Source organism: Pipistrellus hanaki, assembly GCF_964339955.1.
Source record: "Pipistrellus hanaki genome assembly, chromosome: 4".
NCBI lineage: Eukaryota > Metazoa > Chordata > Mammalia > Chiroptera > Vespertilionidae > Pipistrellus > Pipistrellus hanaki.
The window spans coordinates 2,981,563-3,000,126 of NC_140506.1; the positions used below are offsets into that span (position 1 = coordinate 2,981,563).

At 50.2% G+C, this 18,564-nt stretch overlaps 1 protein-coding gene across 3 annotated transcripts in view; it reads left to right on the plus strand.

Moving 5' to 3' along the window:
- NPR3 (natriuretic peptide receptor 3) overlaps positions 1 to 18,564 on the plus strand; it is a 54,790-nt gene that overhangs the window by 26,875 nt on the left and 9,351 nt on the right. For all 3 annotated transcript variants that reach the window (XM_084881012.1, XM_084881011.1, XM_084881010.1), the window contains exon 4: positions 15,878 to 16,013. In XM_084881012.1, the coding sequence (XP_084737138.1) occupies positions 15,878 to 16,013 (136 nt within the window). The remainder of the gene's footprint in view (positions 1 to 15,877; positions 16,014 to 18,564) is intronic.

Below are 18,564 nucleotides of genomic sequence, written 5' to 3' on the forward strand. Positions count from 1 at the left end.
CCTGGCTCGGAGACCCTTTTTCCGCTCCATCAGCCTGGCCCTCTAAGAATGGTGTGCCCGATGTGGGGTGCACCTGTGACCCAGAGATCGAGTGTCTCAGGCCCCGCAGTGAGCCTGGCGGCGCCAGGGCTGAGGGATGTCCTCCCTCTCGCTGTGCCCCGCCCGCCCGAGGGCACACACGTGCACCCCGCCTGCCCGAGGGCACACGTGGGCACCCCGCCTGCCCGAGGGCACAAACGTGCACCCCGCCTGCCCGAGGGCACACACGTGCACCCCGCCTGCCCGAGGGCACACGTGGGCAACCCCGCCCACCCAAGGGCACACACATGCACCCCGCCTGCCAGAGGGCACACGTGTGCACCCGTCTGCCCGAGGGCACACACACGGGCACCCCGCCTGCCTGAGGGCACACATGGGACCAGGGCTGTGAGGACACTGTCTCCTCTGTGTCCCCTCTTGACGGTCACCCCTCGTGTCCTCCCCCGGCAGAGGCTGCCACGGGGTGCTCCCGGCCTGGTTTGTTCACTGGGGAGGCGGCTGGCCCTGCCCCGCCAGCGGCTCCAGTGCTAGGCTACACCCGTGGTCGGCAAACTCATTAGTCCACAGAGCCAAATATCAGCAGCCGCATGTGGTTCGAGAGCCGCAGTTTGCCGATCACAGGATTTGTGCATGCAAGTCTGCACCTGAAGATCACGTTTATACTTTGTTGATGACGTAGCTGGGTATAAAAGTTTTAGTGTGACGGTGATGCTCCCTCAGGATTGCGATGTTACTGCTGCATTGTTTGCAGCGGTTGGTGTTGCCATCCTGACTAGTCATGTCTTCTGTGCTGCTTTCTTTTTGTCTGTCTCTATAAGCCTTCGGTGTTTCCTCTGCATTGCCGAGGGTAGCGGGCAGGAAGGTAGAGTGTACACCAGGCAATTCAGCAGAAGGAATTTACAAGAGACTAACTTTAAGGTGTAGGAAGAGTTGAAATGCCAAATAGGAGAGGAGGGTGAGCCAGAGATTAGCACAAAGCGATGACCCCCCCAGGAGCTAGAAGGACCAGGGAAGAGAGCGTTTCCCCAGCATCCGAGAGGGCGGGCTCTCACGGCAGCTGGAAGCACCGAGGAAACAGCCTCAGCCGACAGCATCGCTGCAGAGGCAAAGGCAGTCCGCTGGGAGGCACTGTGGGGAGAGGCGAGGAAGGCAGAGCTCCCGGCGCTGGGCCTGGCCATCCCAGGGGACATGGGCTGAGAATGCCGGGCTGGGTCCCTCTGCTCGTAGGTCCCCTGTGGTAAAACCCATGATCTGGGCCACCACCTCCAGTGGCTTTCACATCCCCAGGTTTCTGTTATTGGCTGAAAGTATCTTTCTAACTTTCTTTAGTCTTTTTTCTTTCTAAATATATCTTTATTGATGTCAGAGAGAAAGGGAGAGGGAGAGAGAGAAACATCAGCGATGAGAGAATTATTGATCGGCTGCTTCTTGCATACACCCACTGGGATCCAGCCCACAACCCAGGCCTATCCCCTGACCAGGAATCGAACTGTGACCTCCTGGTTCCTAGGTTGACGCTCAGCCACTGAGCCGCACTGGCCGGGCTCTAACTTTAGTCTTCATTTAGAGGCTGCGTTTCCTGGTCACTGTCTGGGTAAGGGTTTTGCTTCTCCTTTGTTGAAAGGTCACTGGGAAACAGTCATCACCTCCGTCCTCCTATCCGCCCTCTTCATTTTAGGGTAGTTTTATTCCAGAAAGGTAGTCTGCTGCTGGTGACATTTCACCAGAACACTCGCTTGGACATTTTCATGACGCTCTGAAAGACAAAGGACGGCCTTTGCTTCAGCTCCGAACCATCGCCCCCCATGGCGTGCAGCTGTCTGCGGGCGCGAGCGCCCCTCGGGGCGGCCCGGTCAGGAGTCCCGTGTTTTCTGTCCCGTGTGCGTGGCGAGGATACAACTGTGGACACAGAGTTAGAGCCAGTTCTTAGGTTGTGGGTCCCAAGTGTTTTCCGTTTCTATTTAGTATTTTCCCCATTAACCCCAGAGGAGGCCTTTTGTTGTTCTTGTTGTCCGAGGAAGGTGTTTTCATCACAAAGAGTATGCGGAGTCCCCTTTTTAAAACGAAATAATGCGCATCCCGGGCGCCCTCACTTCCCCTTCGGGCTTCGTGCTTCTTAATGCGACCTCTGTTCCGGGCGGGGCAGGACCTGCCGGGCTGTTTTCCTTTCTGACCAGGTATTCTGAGCCGGCGGTGATTTTATGGCCTTGGCTGTTTGCTCGCCTGAGGTTAGCGGGCCACCCATAGCTTGTTTGTTCTTCTTATTTAAAAGTTGAGAATTGAACTAATTAAACACATATCCCAGCGGCGTTGGAGCACAGTAGCATTGTCGGGGAGGCGGGGTGTCCGAGGGGGGCCCCCTCCCGCCCAGGTCTCAGTCTGCCTGCCCTGGGTGCGAGCTGGGAGCCCCGGGGCCAGCGATGCCCGCGGCCAAGGCCAAGGTGTTTGCACAGAGACGGGGCTTAATAAATCATTGCTTAGATAGGCCAGACATTACACTCTGGAAAGTCCTCGGCCTTGCAAAACAACGCTCTCATTTCCTGCGACGAGGGGCAGCTGTCTGCACCGGCCGGGCCGGTGTTTGCCGCCGCTGCCGCACAGAAGCCGGGCCGGAGGTGCCATGGGTTCATCAATAACATCTGTGCCAGACGCGTCAGCCCCCTCTTGTCTTACCTAATATCATTCCACCTAGCTGTGTGCTCTTTCCGAACTTTTGAAACGTTAGCCGTTCACCAAAGCCAAGGAAAGGGGGGGAATGGCAGTCCACAAAGGCCCGGTCTGCCCCGCCCCCGTGAGGCCGTGCACAGGCGGGCTTTGTGTCTGCGCAGCGCCCTCTGAATAGGAGACCCCCCTCCTCGGCCACCCCCCTCCCCTGCCCTCACCCCCTTCCTTTAAGCCAGCCAGAGGGTAATTTGTCCAAATGAAAAGGCCCTTTCAGGCACGGGAGGGCTTTGCTAATTGTATCCGAAAGAATAAAAGCAAACCGCACGTTGGCGCTGAACACCAGGAGAATGGCGTGTTCCCATGCCAATGTATTAATCCGATTAGCTTTATGAGGAGCAGCCATCGGCGGCCCGCACTGCCCGAGGGTGACTCATTAGGAGCCAGGCCTTTGGCCTCGCCGAGGAGCAGCCCCTGGCTTTCAGAATGCACGGATGTGAGGATGTGCTGAAACCTGAGAAAAGCACATCCCCTTCCTCTTCTCGAAGCGAAAGAGAAAGCTGCTCTCGGGCTGCTCTCTCCCCTGACGCGTGGAGAGCCTGCCAGGTGCTCCGTTGGAATTCGGAGCGGACCGGGCACCCCCAAGGAGAGCTTCTCCGTTGGGCCGTACATCTGCTTCCATTTGCACGTGACCGTGACCTCCACCCACGGCCGGCGTGGATGGATTCGCTGCAGGAACGCGTGGGCCTGGCCGTGACCTGGAAGTGCTCCAGGGAGAGCCAGGAGCCTGGGAACAAGGACCCTTCCCAGCCGTAGGCTCCGCTCTGCCCCTTTGACAGACAGTCCTGTGGTCCCCCCCCCCCCCCCCCCCCGCCATGTTTGGGGACGTGATCGAAGCCAGTGGTACTGTACTCAGATGTGTGCGGCTCCACCTGCAATGCAGTGGGGGAAGCACTTCACCGTGGAAAAGCTGAGTGCACCCCCCGAAGCACCCCCCGCCCCCCGAATAGAAGGGCATTTCAGCACCCTCAGCCATGGAAACAGGCGACCTCCTTAGGACGGACGGGTCGCCGCACACACGGGCTGCAGGCCCATCGGCAGGTGCGGCTGCGGAAGGAACGGTTCCGTAGGCCACCCCCGGGCTGGAGCAGCGTGGCGCTCCCAGAACTGAGCTCCCTGACGTGAAGGCTTGCATTTCACCACCAGAAGGACGCTGCCTTGCACAGAATTCGACAGGCCCCAGCGGGGACGCCCCTGTGTGCGCGGCCTTCCAGCTGGGAAGAGGGGAGGCCAGCCGGCCCCTGCCAGCTCTCCGGCCACCGCACTCACAGAGGGCCCGGTGTGTGATGCGGACAGCAGCCAGAGGGTTTTTTTTTTTTTTTTTTTTTAAATATATATTTTATTGATTTTATACAGAGAGGAAGAGAGAGGGATAGAGAGAAACATCGATGAGAGAGAAACATCAACCAGCTGCCCATTGGGGATGTGCCCGCAATCAAGGTACATGCCCTTGACCGGAACTGAACCTGGGGCCCTTGAGTCCTAAGGCCGACGCTCTATCCACCAAACCGGTTTTGGCAGCCACAGGGGTTTCGTGTCCCAGGGCAGAGTCCTGGTTCCTGAGGCCTGGCCTCGGAGGCTGCTGTCGGTGTGGGTGAACGTGGTGAGGTGCCCGAGGCAGCCGTTCAACAAACAGTAACGGATGGGCGTTAAGACAATCGGCGACCCCGGGGCTTGCCAGCGTCTGCGAAACGGAGCAAACCGCACCACGTCGCTCTCGGAGGCCATGAGAAAGGACTGTAACGGCGTTTATAAGTGCGCGCGCTGGGAGCGGCCGTGTCCAAGGAAAACAGCGGCCGCCGAGCGGAGCGGAGCGCCCCGGGCCTGCACCTGGCACAGCAGTGGCGCTCAGCGGCATCCCTCTGGGCTCCGGGCCGTGGGCACAGGAGAGGAGCGGGCACAGTGTGCTGCTGGGGACTCAGCCCCCGTCCCAGGAAGCAAATCTGAAAGTAGCTCCTGCTGTGGGGAGTTATTTTGGGTTAGCCTTTATCTTCTGCTCTTTCCCCACTCCTCGAGTGAAATTGGCTTCATTTTGCAAAGTTCTAAAAAGCTCCCGCCCACAGGCTATGATACAAAGGCAGGGAGGAGGTGAGCGGAGGATTTTTTAAAAGTTTATTATAAACCTAAATTTGGGGACCTGGATAACTATTTCCTTTGCCCATCTTATGTGGGATGATGACCAGATCCCCGGAATCAGCCGTGTTTCTACCCTATCCTGTGGATCGTGAAGAGCTTGAATCCATTAGGAAACAAACAGCCTTGCATGGGATTGCACCCAAATTTGCCCATGGCTGCCCTACAAATTGCATTCATTTTGATTTCAGGCCATTTTTTCTTTTCTGCGCTCAGCAGCGACGTATATTTACGGTAACCACATGTCCAGGGATTTCTTGGGTGGAACAGACAGCAGACAAGTCCCGTACCCACTAAGTGCATACGGGTCTGTGTTGACTCCTGAACCCCGAGGGTTGCCGTGCAGATGGCAAAGCCCGCAGATGGCTATGGATCAGAGCTGTACCATGCCTCCCTGCATCCACCGGGTCCCTCCTCTGGGCCAGGTGTGGTGTCAGGCCCTGTGAGGAGCATTCACACCCGGTGGGTGTCTCTAGAAGGCTGGGTAAGAAGAGACCGGCACAGAAGAGCCTCCCACATAGGAGGGAAGGCCAGCTTGGATGAGGGGCTGCATGAAACCCGTTCAGGACTAGTGGAACAGCCTGGCTTGAAGGCGGTGTGTGTGTGTGTGTAGATGAATAGTTGGGTGTGTGTGTGTGTGTGTAGATGAATAGTTGGCTGTGTGTGTGTGTGTGTGTGTGTAGATGAGTAGTTGGGTATGTGTGTGTGTGTGTGTGTGTGTGTAGATGAATAGTTGGATGTGTGTGTGTGTGTGTGTGTGTATGAATAGTTGGGTGTGTGTGTGTGTAGATGAGTAGTTGGGTGTGTGTGTGTAGATAGTGTTGTGTGTGTGTGTGTGTGTGTGTATGAATAGTTGGGTGTGTGTGTGTGTGTGTGTGTGTGTATGAATAGTTGGGTGTGTGTGTGTGTGTGTGTGTAGATGAGTAGTTGGGAAAGGTCCCCCTCTTTTTGGAAATCTGCGTCTCCAAGCTCTCTGCCTACACTGCTCGTCTTCCCGTGTGACTCCTCTTCTCCACGCGCTCGGCAAACATTAGTGTTTCCGAAGCTTCTTCCCTCGGCCCTCTTCTCTCCAAACATGTTTCTGGGCAGCAGGTCCACTGGCCTGGGTGGGATTTTCATCCCTGTGCAGGTTACACCTACACTTATATCTCTGACTCCAAGCTCTCTGAGGGGCAGGACCCTGCTCCCCAGTCCCGCTGGCCTCTCTCCCAGAATAACGCCGTGCCTACCCCGTCTCATCTGCCCGCTGACCTGCTCCGTTCTGAGCTCTCTGGAGCAGAGAGAGGAATCGGGAGGATGGAAGTCTGAGCTCAGAGAACTTGCTCTGCACACGGAAGTGGGAAGTAGGAGATGGGCGTCCAACGGTTTTCAAGGGATGTGACAGGAGAGCAGCCTCCGTGCTGATAAGGTCAAGGGTCTCCTTACTCAGAGGTTGGTCTGCGGACCAGAGGAACCTTGGTGCTCCGCCCCTCACACCTACTGAGGCAGACTCCGCATTTGAATGAGTTTCCAGGTGAATGTATGGTCCAGGGCAGTGGTGCGCGGACCACTGGTGGTCCTTGAGGTCTGAAAGATTGGTGACTGCTGGTCTAGGGCAGTGGTCGGCAAACTCATTAGTCCACAGAGCCAAATACCAACAGTACAACGATTGAAATTTCTTCTGAGAGCCAAATTTTTTAAACTTAAACTTCTTCTAATACTACTTCAAAATAGACTTGCCTAGGCCGTGGTATTTTGTAGAAGAGCCACATTCGAGGGGCCAAAGAGCCGCATGTGGCTCTCGAGCCACAGTTTGCCGACCATGGGTCTAGGGTATGTGAAGGAGAGGGTGAGTTGATGAAACGGAGGGGAGATGAAGTTTATCAAACAGCGGTGGTCAGAGAACTAGAGGCTGTGATGCCGAATGAACGGACAGGGACATTGGACGGACAGGGACGTGGGAATGGCCCGGTGTGGATGCAATAATGAGGGTGGAGGGGAAAAATGTGAGTGACTGCCAACCTCCTTAATGCCTTCTCTGTGCCCTGGGGGCGAGAGAGGGCTGGTGCAGGAGACGACAGTGATATTTGACAGGATTTTTGACGTGAGAACTAAGTCTCTGACTAGGATTTTTCCATATTTCAGCTCTTAAAAAAATATAGCAGGTTTTCAAATAGTGACACTATGAGCAGTAGGCTCCAGGAGATTAACCTGCCCCTTCCTTTTCCCTCCTCCGTCCTCCCCTCCCCCGATTTTACGTCAATTTACAATGAAAAATAAACAACATCCCTGGAGCTGACTTGAACAACCTGGTATCCAATACCCTCTTTTTCTTTCCTCCGATCCTATTTTCCTGACAGTCAGTTAGCACTGTTTGCCAGGGCAGGCTCTCTCATTCTTTCCTCCCTCCTGATAGGCAGATAGCATCTTGGCCGTCTTAGGCATGGCAGAGATGTCTTATTAAGTCTGGAAATAGGAGGCTGTTCATCTCCGTTCACTAACCCTGGGTGAGTTTGGTCTTCAGGGAGTTGCCGGGCTTGAGAAACACATGAACGCTGTGGGCCCGTCTGCTTGCAGCTCTGTCTTCGCTCTCAGTGCGACGCTGAGTGGGCCAGACGAGTGTGTGGCTCTGCTCTCCCGATCGCACAATGCGCTGCTCGGCCTGTACGAGCTCCAGATTCCCTTCACGTCGTAAATTGTTGCGTTTCTGCCATTCTTTGGGGCTATTTCGAAATGCCTAGGAGGTGAAAAGAATGCATCTTCCTAAGACACGTACCCCTGGTCTCTCTTGTGCTGTGGCAAGTACATTTATTAAGCTCAGTGTTATTCAACCTTTAAAATATTGGGACTAAGCCGAAACAGGTTTGGCTTAGTGGATAGAGCATCGGCCTGCGGACTGAAGGGTCCCAGGTTTGATTCCGGTCAAGGGCAGGTGCCTTGATTGCAGGCACATCCCCGGTGGGGGGTGTGCAGGAGGCAGCAGATGGATGTTTCTCTCTCATCGATGTTTCTAACTCTCTATCCCTCTCTCTTCCTCTCTGTGAAAAAAATCAATAAAATATATGAAAAAAAAAATGAAATATTGGGACCAACTCCGCTATAGTCCTGCTACATCTGCATCTAGAAAACTCTGCCTGGTTTTGGTAATGTTCTTAAGAGAAACCAGTCTCCTCACATTAGTAGAGGACGTTCGCCCTAAACATTAAAGAAAGAAAGAAAAAAAGAGAAAGAAATGTAGTTCCTTTCAATTGCCCAAGGGGATGAAACAATTTTCTTGTGAAATAGACTTAAAAAGATCAGTCTCTTCAAAAATGTCTAAGATGTGGCATGATCCAACCTGTGAAGACCAGGGGGCTTTTCTTGCGATGTGAAGACTTAACTGAATGCTCAGGCCGTCGACCTGCGGGGATACCGTCAGGACAATTACAAGGAATGCCCGTATTTCCCGGCAGTCAGTGAGCATGTGAAACTCATTACTTGCACAGTTTCCAAAAGCTGTCGTACGTGGGCTCCAGGATGATTGAGATCAGCTCATCGCAACGGGGCCCACATGGGATGAGGATTGTGTTGATCACTTGCTGTGTTGCCTTATTCTTTGAGGTTGATATCTTTTAATGTCTTTTTCTAAAAAGTATTTTTAAAGAATAATTATTGGTTTGAAAAAGAAAAAAATGATAGAAAACACAAAACTGGACAAAACATGAATGCTGACCCTATGTATTTTCATATCTTCCAATAGCACCAACTGTGGAAAGGTCCCCACAATTTTCCAGGTTTTGCTTATTCATGTAGGGAATTGATTAATAAAGACAACATTTTATTATGGGAATTTAAAAAAATATACAAAGCTAGTGAGTGCAATGTAGTGTACCTCCATGTCCCCATCACTCAGCTTCAACCATTGTCAGCTCAGTCTGACCTTATCTAAACCTTTTCACCACCATTCCCCCACCCCGATAATTCTGAAGCAAACCTCAGGCACCCCATTTCCTCTGAAAATATTGTAATATGTATCTAACAGGTAAGGCTCTTTATTATTTTATTAAAGTAAAATTTATGTGTCTTGACTAACGTGAGTAATGCTGCAGTGAACATCGGGTGCAGATAGTTCCTTGAGATTCTGATTTCATTAAAAAAAATATATATATATATATATTATTGATTTTTTACAGACAGGAAGGAAGAGGGATAGAGAGCTAGAAACACAAGTTTTCATTTTTGTCTACATTTTCACCAACACTTGTCACCTCTTTAAAAAAATAATGTGCATTGATATCTCATTATGGTTTTGACTTATATTTTGCTGATGATTAGTGACATTGAACAGTGTTTTCATGCATCTGTTTATCATCTGGTTCTTTGCTAATTTTGTTAATCAGATTGTTTTTACGTTTGCTATTAAGTTGCATGAGTTCCTTGTATATTTTAGATATTAAACCCCTTATCAGATTCAAGGTTTGCAAATATTTTCTCCCATTCCGTAGATTGCTTCTCATTTTGTTGGTGGGTGCCTTGCTGTGCAGAAGCTTTTTAGTTCGATATAGTCTCTTGCTTATTTTTGCTTTCATTGCTTGTGCTGTTGGTGCCATTTCCAAAAAATCTATTGCCACAAGCAATGTCAAGGACCTTTCCCCCTGTTTCCCCCCTCCAATAGTTTTATGGTTTCAGGTCTTACATTTCTTTAAGTGTTTAATCCATTTTGAGTTAATTTTTGTGAGTGGTATAAGATAGGTGTTCAGTTTCATTCTTTTGCATGGGGCTACCCAGTTTTCCCAGTACCATTTGTTCAAGAGACTATCCTTTCTCCATTGCATATTTTTTGGTTTCCTTGTAAAAAATTAGGTGACCATATCTGTGTGGGCTTATTTCTTGGCTCTTGATTCTGTTCTATTGGTCTACTTACCTGTTTCTATGCCAGCACCATACTGTTTTGATTACTATAGCTTCGTAATCTAGTTTGAAATCCGGAAGTGTGATACCTTCAACTTTGTTTTTCTTTCTCAGTATTGTTTTGGCTATTCAGGGTCTTTCGTGGTCCCATACAAATCTTAGATTGTTTTCCTTGTTTTCTTTCTGTGAATAAGACCAGTGGAATTTTGATAGGAATTGCATTGAATCTGTGGATTGTTTGAGGTAGTATTAATATCTTAACAATATTAATTCTCCTAATCCAAGAACATGTGATTTTTAAAAATTTATTTGTGTCTTCAATTTCTCTCATCAATGCCTTATCATATTCAGTGTACAGATCTTCCACCTCTTTAGTTAAATTTATTCCTAAGTATTTTATTGTTTTTGATGTAACCACTCCTTATCACTGTTATCATATTTGCTTTACTCATTTTTGAATTCATTCTTGAGTGGAATCATGCAGTATTGTGTCTGGCTTCTTTCACTCCATGTACTGCTTTTGTGATTTTGCATGGTATTTCATGTATTAATACTTATTTTCCTCTCTATTTAAGTTTCTGAGTAATATTTTATTGTATAAACATAAGTATAATTTGCTTACTCATTCTGTATCGATGGACTTCTTCCTTCCCAGTTTGGGACTATTATGACTACAGCTGCAATAAGCATTCTGGTCTAAGTCTTAGAGTGGACATATATTTTCATTTTTCTTGTTTGCATGAATACCTAGGTGTAGAATTGTGGGACATAGCACAGATGTGTGCTTTAGAAGGAACTGCCAATGCAGTATTGCTTTACATTCCCACCAGCAGTGTTTGTTGTGGATGATATTTTGTAGAGATTGTATTTAGTTCTGTTCCTCTGAAGAGGAAATTTTGTGCTAGCAGGCAGTTTGACTGATTAACCACTTTGAATTTTGGGAAGCGTGTTTTGTTTTGTTTTTTTAGAGAAGAAAGTGGTCCTGTTTTGGTTTGTTTTTAGCCTTCGTCTTTAGACAAAGTCTTTACTTCTAAGGTGTAGCCCATAGAGAGTCTTACTGGGAAGCCTGAGCTATTTCCCACGTTCCTCCAACCTGGCGGCACTCAAGCTCCTCAGCTCCTGCAGTCTCCAGCTGCTGCTTCTTCCGGGCGCCTTGGTGTCCGCCTTGTGCTGACAGAAGTCTTAGCATCGCCCCGGAACCAATTTGTATGGCCATCTCACTTTGTGGGCCGGTCAGGAGCAGAGGAGTGTGTGAGAAAGGGTGTGGCTCCGTGACAACGGGCAGATGCTCTGTTAGCTTTGTCACAGGGGCTCTGTCAAACCCGCACTCAGAACCACTTTCCCCACTTCAAGTACAGCTGTAACACACTCCGTGGTCCCCCTCTCCCCCCAGCTTACAGGACATTAAAGAGAGCGAGATGGCCTGCTGGAGGCAGTGGGAGGAGCAGGGAGTGACAGGTGACAGCCCCCTGGGTGCCGTCTTCCTGTAGCAGAGGCAGGAGCGGTCCCAGGGGCACTCACAGGCCTCCCGCACATCAGGGAGCTTGTGGAGTGAGGTGGTTCAGGGAAGGCTCAATCCCCAGGGAGGGGCATGCAGGAGGCAGCCAATCAATGATTCCCTCTCATCACTGATGTTTCTATCACTCTCTCCCTCTTCCTTTCTCTCTGAAATCAACAAAGATATGTTTAAAAAAGACAAAAGACTCTTGAGATATGCTGCCCAACTCTCCACTTTCCTTTTTTGCTTCGGGAACCATTGGTTTATGGGAAGGAAGGCAGAGCCATCCTGTGACATGCTTGAGTCCATTGAGTACCACAGGCAAGACCTGCGGGCAGCCTCGCCTTGCACTGAGCTTAGGTAGCTTTCTGCCGGGACGCTCTGGGAGAGCATGGCAGGCTGTCTCCGATACCCAGGCGGCCTGGGCGGTGGATTACTGCTGTGTTCTTCACTATCACCGCACAGAACCGCTGAGACAGGCAGTATCTTGGCTCACTTGCTTGGAACACAAACACTGAGGAATTCCTCTACGAGCTTGCCTCCCCAAGGAGAAATGAGAAGGGTGCCACTCCTGTCACTGATGGGAGCCATGTCATGAATGGTCAGTCTTTATGCTCAGTTAAAAAAAAAATAGCAGGATTTCTATTCGGCTTTCCCCACGAGAGGTGAAAAACACGCACTAATAAATAGGCATGGCTGACAAGTGCAGTCAGAGAGACAGGCCAGTGGCAAAGATGGCATTCTTCCATTTGGCATACCTGCCGCTGGTCAGCTCCAGATGGAAAATCAGAGAACGGAGGTGAAATGATGGGGGGTAATGCCAGCATGCGACCTGTCCTGGCACAGTGCCCGGGATGAGTGGGAGATGGGCCGTGATTTCCATCTTGTTGGAATGATACACAGCACGATAGGGATCGCCCTGGGGCTTGTCCCCCATGGTGGTCCGCTTCCCCACCACCTTGGGAAGACCCCCTCTGCGTGTCCGTGTCCATATGGAGCTGTGACCTGTGTGTGTCCGTGTGGAGCTGTGACCTGTGTGTGTCCGTGTGGAGCTGTGACCCTGTGTGTGTCCATGTGGAGCTGTGACCCTGGTTGTGTCCATGTGGAGCTGTGACCTGTGTGTGTCCGTGTGGAGCTGTGGTCCTGTGTGTGTCTGTATGGAGCTGTGACTTGTGTGTGTCCGTATGAGCTATGACACTGTTTGGTCGAGACCCTGAGTCCCCAGGGCTCTTGAATTGCATTGTTCTCTCTGTTTGTTCAACACCTAGCAGGGCTGGCCGCATTTAGGACTGTCATGAAGGCTTACGGCTAATGACAGGAGGGGCTTTCTGGCTAAAAGGATGCTAACTACTGGAGAGGTCGTGCAGTCTGCCCGTCAGGACTCTGAGGACCAGGTGCTGTTCTGACAGAGGCGGGGTGTGGGCAGACCAGATGACCTACTTCCTTTTAGCCTGGAGGTCCAGTGGAAACTGTTCCAAAGGCAACTGAAGACTCTGCACTTTTCTCCTCCCTTATTTTTAAAAAATTTGCACTTCTGATTTGCAGCGTCTATAACGTGCTAATGGGCTTTCCTCCTACTTAAGAACACGTGTGGATGTGAGAATGTTCTCCTGCAGAAAAGCAGGTCTCCAGGGCTTTGCTTCTGGCTGGAGGGCCTATGAGGTAGGTGTTGTGAAACTCCTCCGCAGCAGGTTGGGGTGCCAGTGAACCTCGGTGGGGTCAGCAGCTCTCCTGATGATTTTGGCAGCAGAGGGAGACACTCAGCTACTTTAAAAGGAAGAAGTACAACTTTCAATCTGTTTGAAAATCAGGATAGAACGGGTTTTCAGACCTGGACATGGGTTTAGAACCAATCTATTATCTTCTACCGTTAAGCCTGGAAAGAAAAATTAACAGTTTCATGTTTCTCAGCTAGACCATGTTCTTTCCACCCTGGGTTGTGGAGGGGGCAGCACAGAGGGCATATCAAGAAGGAGGAGGCCCAGCTGGCATGGCTCAATGGTTGAGCGTCGACCTGTGAACCAGGAGGTCAGAGTTCGATTCCCAGTCAGGGCACATGCCCGGGTTGCAGGCTTAATCCCCAGTGTGGGGTGTGCAGGAGGCAGCTGTCCGATGATTCTCTCTCATTATTGATGTTTCTATCTCTCTCTCTGAAATCAATAAAGATCTATTTAAAAAAAGAAGGAAGGAAGGGGAAGAGTCATATGAGGGTGGTGCTGGGGGCACGGCCAATGTTTAAGGTGGCCAACAGTAGGTGGGTGTTATGATGGCCTTGGGTGAGGATTTTGGGAAGGCGTCAGAGGAGGAGGAAGAGTGATGGAGGTACTTCACAGTTGAAATGGGGTTGCCTTGGCTCCCCAGGAACAAGGAGAATGAAGGGAACAGCCCTCAGGACGGTTGAGGGTGAGGGACGATGCCCTTTTGGTCTCCACAGTCAGGAGAGGACCAGCCCAGAGCTTTCCCGAGCACCTTGCGCCTTCCATGTTCCACGACGTGCGCCCCCCTCTGCAGCAGGCCGGGGTGCGCCTAACTATCAAAGAGGAGAAAGAGCTTTTGAAAAAATATGTTTGGTGGCCTGAGAACGAAGCTACACAGCCAAAGTTCACTTATTAAAGCTCATTAACTCATCAGCGTGCGTACTTTCTCAAGCCACAGTGACTTCATGGTCTAAGTGAAAATTTCATATTCCTTTGGAAAATTTAATTAGCATAGCCAAATCAGCAGAAAATTATCTTTGACTGCTAGATGTTATTTCTACACATTCTGCTTTGCCTAAGAAAATAATGACTCTGAGACTTCAGCATGACGGCTCAGAGCAAGAGCCATTGTCTGCTATTGGCTTTCATGGTCCCAGGAATTGTGTTAGAGGTCTTACATGCCCTCATTCATTTATTCCCCAGAAGAGCTCGATGAGATGAATAGGTGCTAAACCCCATTAATGAGGAAACTGAAGATCAGAGACATGAAATAATGAGTCAGGGTTAGGATTAGATTTCGGGTCCAGCTGCTGATTCAGAGCTCTCCTGTGAGCCAGTACTCTTTCCCATCCTCCACCCACCCCCGGGGGTCAGTGCCATTGACCAGCTTGGGCTGCGTCCATCGTACTTGGACAGAATTAAGGACCGGACGTTGAGGAAGGAAGAGAACTAGTTGGGGTGTCAAAGCATGAAGGAAGAGCCTTAGTTTCCTTTAAGTATGAAATGAGTCAGTAAGATATGTTATACCAGTAAGTTGATTAATACCACTACTAGCTATTAGAAGCTAACCAGGACCCCTCGCTTTATAATTCTCCATCTCTGGACAATAACGACAAACACTAACAGTGAATACTGACTCTTTTACACCTGTGGATTTGTTTTCACACAACGGCACCCTCCCTAAGATAGGTATGACTAGCTCCCTCATCCTCCAGCTGGAGAAACTGAGGGGGATAGTGGAGAAACACAGCTAGAAGCGGTGAAGCTGGGCTCCCTACGATTATTCCGACCTGCCTCTCAGCAGCAGGCTCGGTCACATCTCAGGACTGGGACACAAACAGGACTGTATCGGCCCTTTGGGGGGAGGAAGCCAAGTAGAGCTGGATGCTGCACTGAGTGCTCCGTGCATGTTTTTGTGCTTCACTGGGGGCGGGGCAGGGACCGCCTCCAGACCTCACCGGGATCCTCCGTCCACGGGATGCCCAGTGCGTTCTGCGCGGCCTTCCGTCCTGACGCCGTCTCCCGGAATAAGGCTCGGCTTTTCTTTGTACGTTTGTACACTATACCGTGTTCCAGGATCGTATGTGCTCGTTTCATGTTTATTGAATGTCACAATGGGCTTACAGGCGGTATGAGGACGTAAAAAACGCTGCTTGTAGAAGGGAATAGGCTCCAGGGGTTTCAGCGAATTTCCCGCGTTCCCAGGAAGCTCTGAGTGTCTTGGGGGCAAGGGCTTCCCTCCCGGAGCCAGGCCTCTCTCCTTCCTGTCCTTGGGGCTCGGCAGGGAGTGGGGCTGGGGGGTCCTGAGATGCACTGAAACCGCTCAGAACACAAACCAGAGAGAGAAACGAAGAGGTCACTGCTGCTAGAACAGAGAATGTAGGTGGCATAAGTGGCGGCAGGCAGGAAGGACACAGCAGTTCCTCTTGGCATCCTGAGCACTCCGGTAGGCATTCAGTGGTATTTGAATATGTGTGCATGGGCCCCTGCCGTTCTTTCAGTTCCGTTCCAAATTCGGAGCCTGGGGAGAGCAGCGGGGCTGTGGAAGGTGGAGAGAATCTCCAGGGGGAGGGAGGAATCATGTTGGCTGGAGGCAGAGGGCAGGTGGGGGAGGAGGGCACCTGTGCGGAGGGAACCAGGGCGAAGGCTGACGCACCTGGGATGCGACACCTAGCCAGCCAACAGGCACAGGTTTTCCAAATTCTGTCCTATCTGGCCTGCTTTCCACATTCCCAAACCGGGGAGAGGTTTTCCTCCCTGAGCCAGGGCCAGGAAAACCATGCCACCATTCTCCTCCGCTGCTCTTCTGCCGAGCTCGCAGGCCTGGAGGGTAACCTGCTAATCATTTTGACTCGCTTGTATGATTCCTCAACATGAGTCATTCGGCATTTGGTCTCACCCGCCCGGGGTTTCCTTCCAGGTGAACATGTTCGTGGAAGGGTTCCATGATGCCATCCTGCTCTACGCCCTGGCTCTGCACGAGGTGCTCCGGGCCGGCTACAGCAAGAAGGACGGCGGCAAGATCATCCAGCAGACCTGGAACAGGACCTTCGAAGGTGAGGAGTCAGTTTCTGTCGATGGCGCTGGGAAGCTCACGGAGCTGCTTCTCTGCTGGTTCTGTTTCGCTCCCACAGCCGTGGGACCTTGCTTTCCTCAGCTGTGCAGGAAGGATGATAAGTCCAAATCAGGCCAGCCCACAGGCTTGCTGTGAAAGTTCAATGAGGTAAAGCACGTGCAAGTGCTTTGAAAGAGTCCCACCGAAATGGCAAGTGGCTTATCTGCTTCTGATTGTTGGGCAACAACTCCATGTTTCTTAAAATCAAATTCATCGCAAGCTTCATTCACAACAAACCACCAGTTTGCGAAGAGTTCTGTAGTCAGTTTTAAAATGAAAGATCCCAGATACACATTTCTCTGTTCATACCTGACTGGTTCGAGATGATGAGCAGGTCTGGTGAGCCCTCACTTTTATTTATTTATTTTTTAAATGATGACTATTAGCTGTGGCTTTCTTAACAACAACAACAAAAATGGCCCATTCTCTCATCACTCAATCAACTTCTGTTGACATTTAAAAATTGTACAGGAATGAGACTATTCTTGGCTGGAGAATTTAAACAGTCCAAGAAGGCACAAAATGAAAAGTGAAAGTTTTCCTCCCCACCCTGTGATCACTATTAACAATTCCCTGTGATTCGGCTTAAAAATATTTTGTCTCCTGCCAGCAGATATGCATTTGAATTATATCCGAAAAATTTATACAAAAGGGTCATGCCATGAATACCATTCCTTATCATAGCTTTTTTATCTTGCATGTCAGAAATGTCCCATATGAGTACTCACAGATTCAGCACATTTTTCAATGATAGTTCCATCATTTCCCACCATACGGCTGTACAAAAACTTCTTTAACCAACTCCTGTTGATGGTCACTCCAGCTGTTTATAGTTTTTGCTGTTATGCATCTTACGTGTCTTGAGACATACTCATTTCTGTGAGTATGTCCAACAGGGGATATTTCTAGTTGTGGGATATTTATAGATATGAAATTCTAATATGCAAATAGACCGAACGGTGGAACAACTAAACAACTGGTTGCTATGATGCATGCTCAACACCAGGGGGTGCGCACAGAACATGGTGGGCGTTGGCAGCAGGCAGCAGAGCGAGGAACATAGTGGGCATCTGCCATGGTGGGATGGTGGAGCAGGCGAGCAGGGGGGCCAGGTAGGGGCTCAGATGATAGGCCAGACCCAACCCTGTGCCCACCATAGCCTCACTGCCCACAGTTCAAAATGCATGAATTCATGCACTGCCCCCTAGTCATTAGATATTGACAAATGTCTTCTGGAAAGGTCTGCTAGCCTATATTCTTGCCAACAGTGTATAGAGTGCTGGCTTCCTCTGGCCTCACCAGCACACAGAGAAAATCAACACGAGACCCAACACGATCCCTGCAGTTATCAACTTCATAGTCACTCACTCATTCACTCATCAAATGTTCTTGAGCACCTTCTGTGTGCCAGGCCCTGTTCAAGGTGCTGAGGATTTAGCAATGAGCTAAAGACATTCCCTGCAACAATATGGGCTTCCATGGTAGTGGGGTTAACCGGTGATAAACAAATAGACACGCCATTTCAGGGGCTATGAAATAAAGCAGGACAGAGAGCTAGAACGTGTCATTTGGGGCTATTAATTTAAATAGAGTGATCAGGGGAGGTCTCTCTGGTAAGTGGTAGGTGAGTAGAGACCTGAAGGAAAGGAAAGAAATCATGCACATGAGAGAACATTCCAGAGGGAGCAGCAAATGCAGAGACCGTGAGTGTATCTGTGGGACAGTTCTGAGTGCCCCCAGACAGGCAAGGAGGCTGAAACAGCATGTGAGAGGCATGTAACAGGAGCCAAAGTCAGGGAGGGAGCCGGGGCTCGATCCCACGGACCTGGAAGCTGCACTAAGGACTTTGGGTCCCACCCTGAGTGAGATAGAAAGCCACCGGAGTGGTTTGAAGAATATGATCTGTCTTGAGTCTTTAAAAGAGCTCCTATGGGGGCTGTGTGGAAAATAAACCATAGTATGCTAATGGGTACCATGTGAGAACCACTACCATACAGTACAGATCGCTGGGCCAGGAAACCTGCATCCTAGTCATGGACTCCACCCTCAGGCCCTTGGACTTCTCCATCACCTAAACCTTGGGGGTTGGACTGGTTGATGACTGACAAGAGTCCTTTTAGTTTTGCATCATGCTAACTCTTCCTTTGAGTCCTTGAATGCATTGGGGCTAGGCCTGTATGTATTTGCAATCTAACTAAGGACATTTTCAATGATGGGAACAAGTACTTCCAAGCCTAGATTTGAAGCACACACACATTTTTTTTTTTTTCAGTTGGGACTCATATCCACTCCACTGTCTCGTTCTGTTCTCAATTATTAGGAGGGTGGGGGCAGTGCAAAGGGGTCATGTTCCATCTAGCATTGTCCTGGCCTTAGCTATGGTGACAAGTGGTAGGTTTCATTGCTCCTTGGTGGCCTTCGTGAACGCCACATCTTACTCAAAACTGGAGTGACATCTGATTGACTTTTGGCAGATTGTGGGACGTGAACAA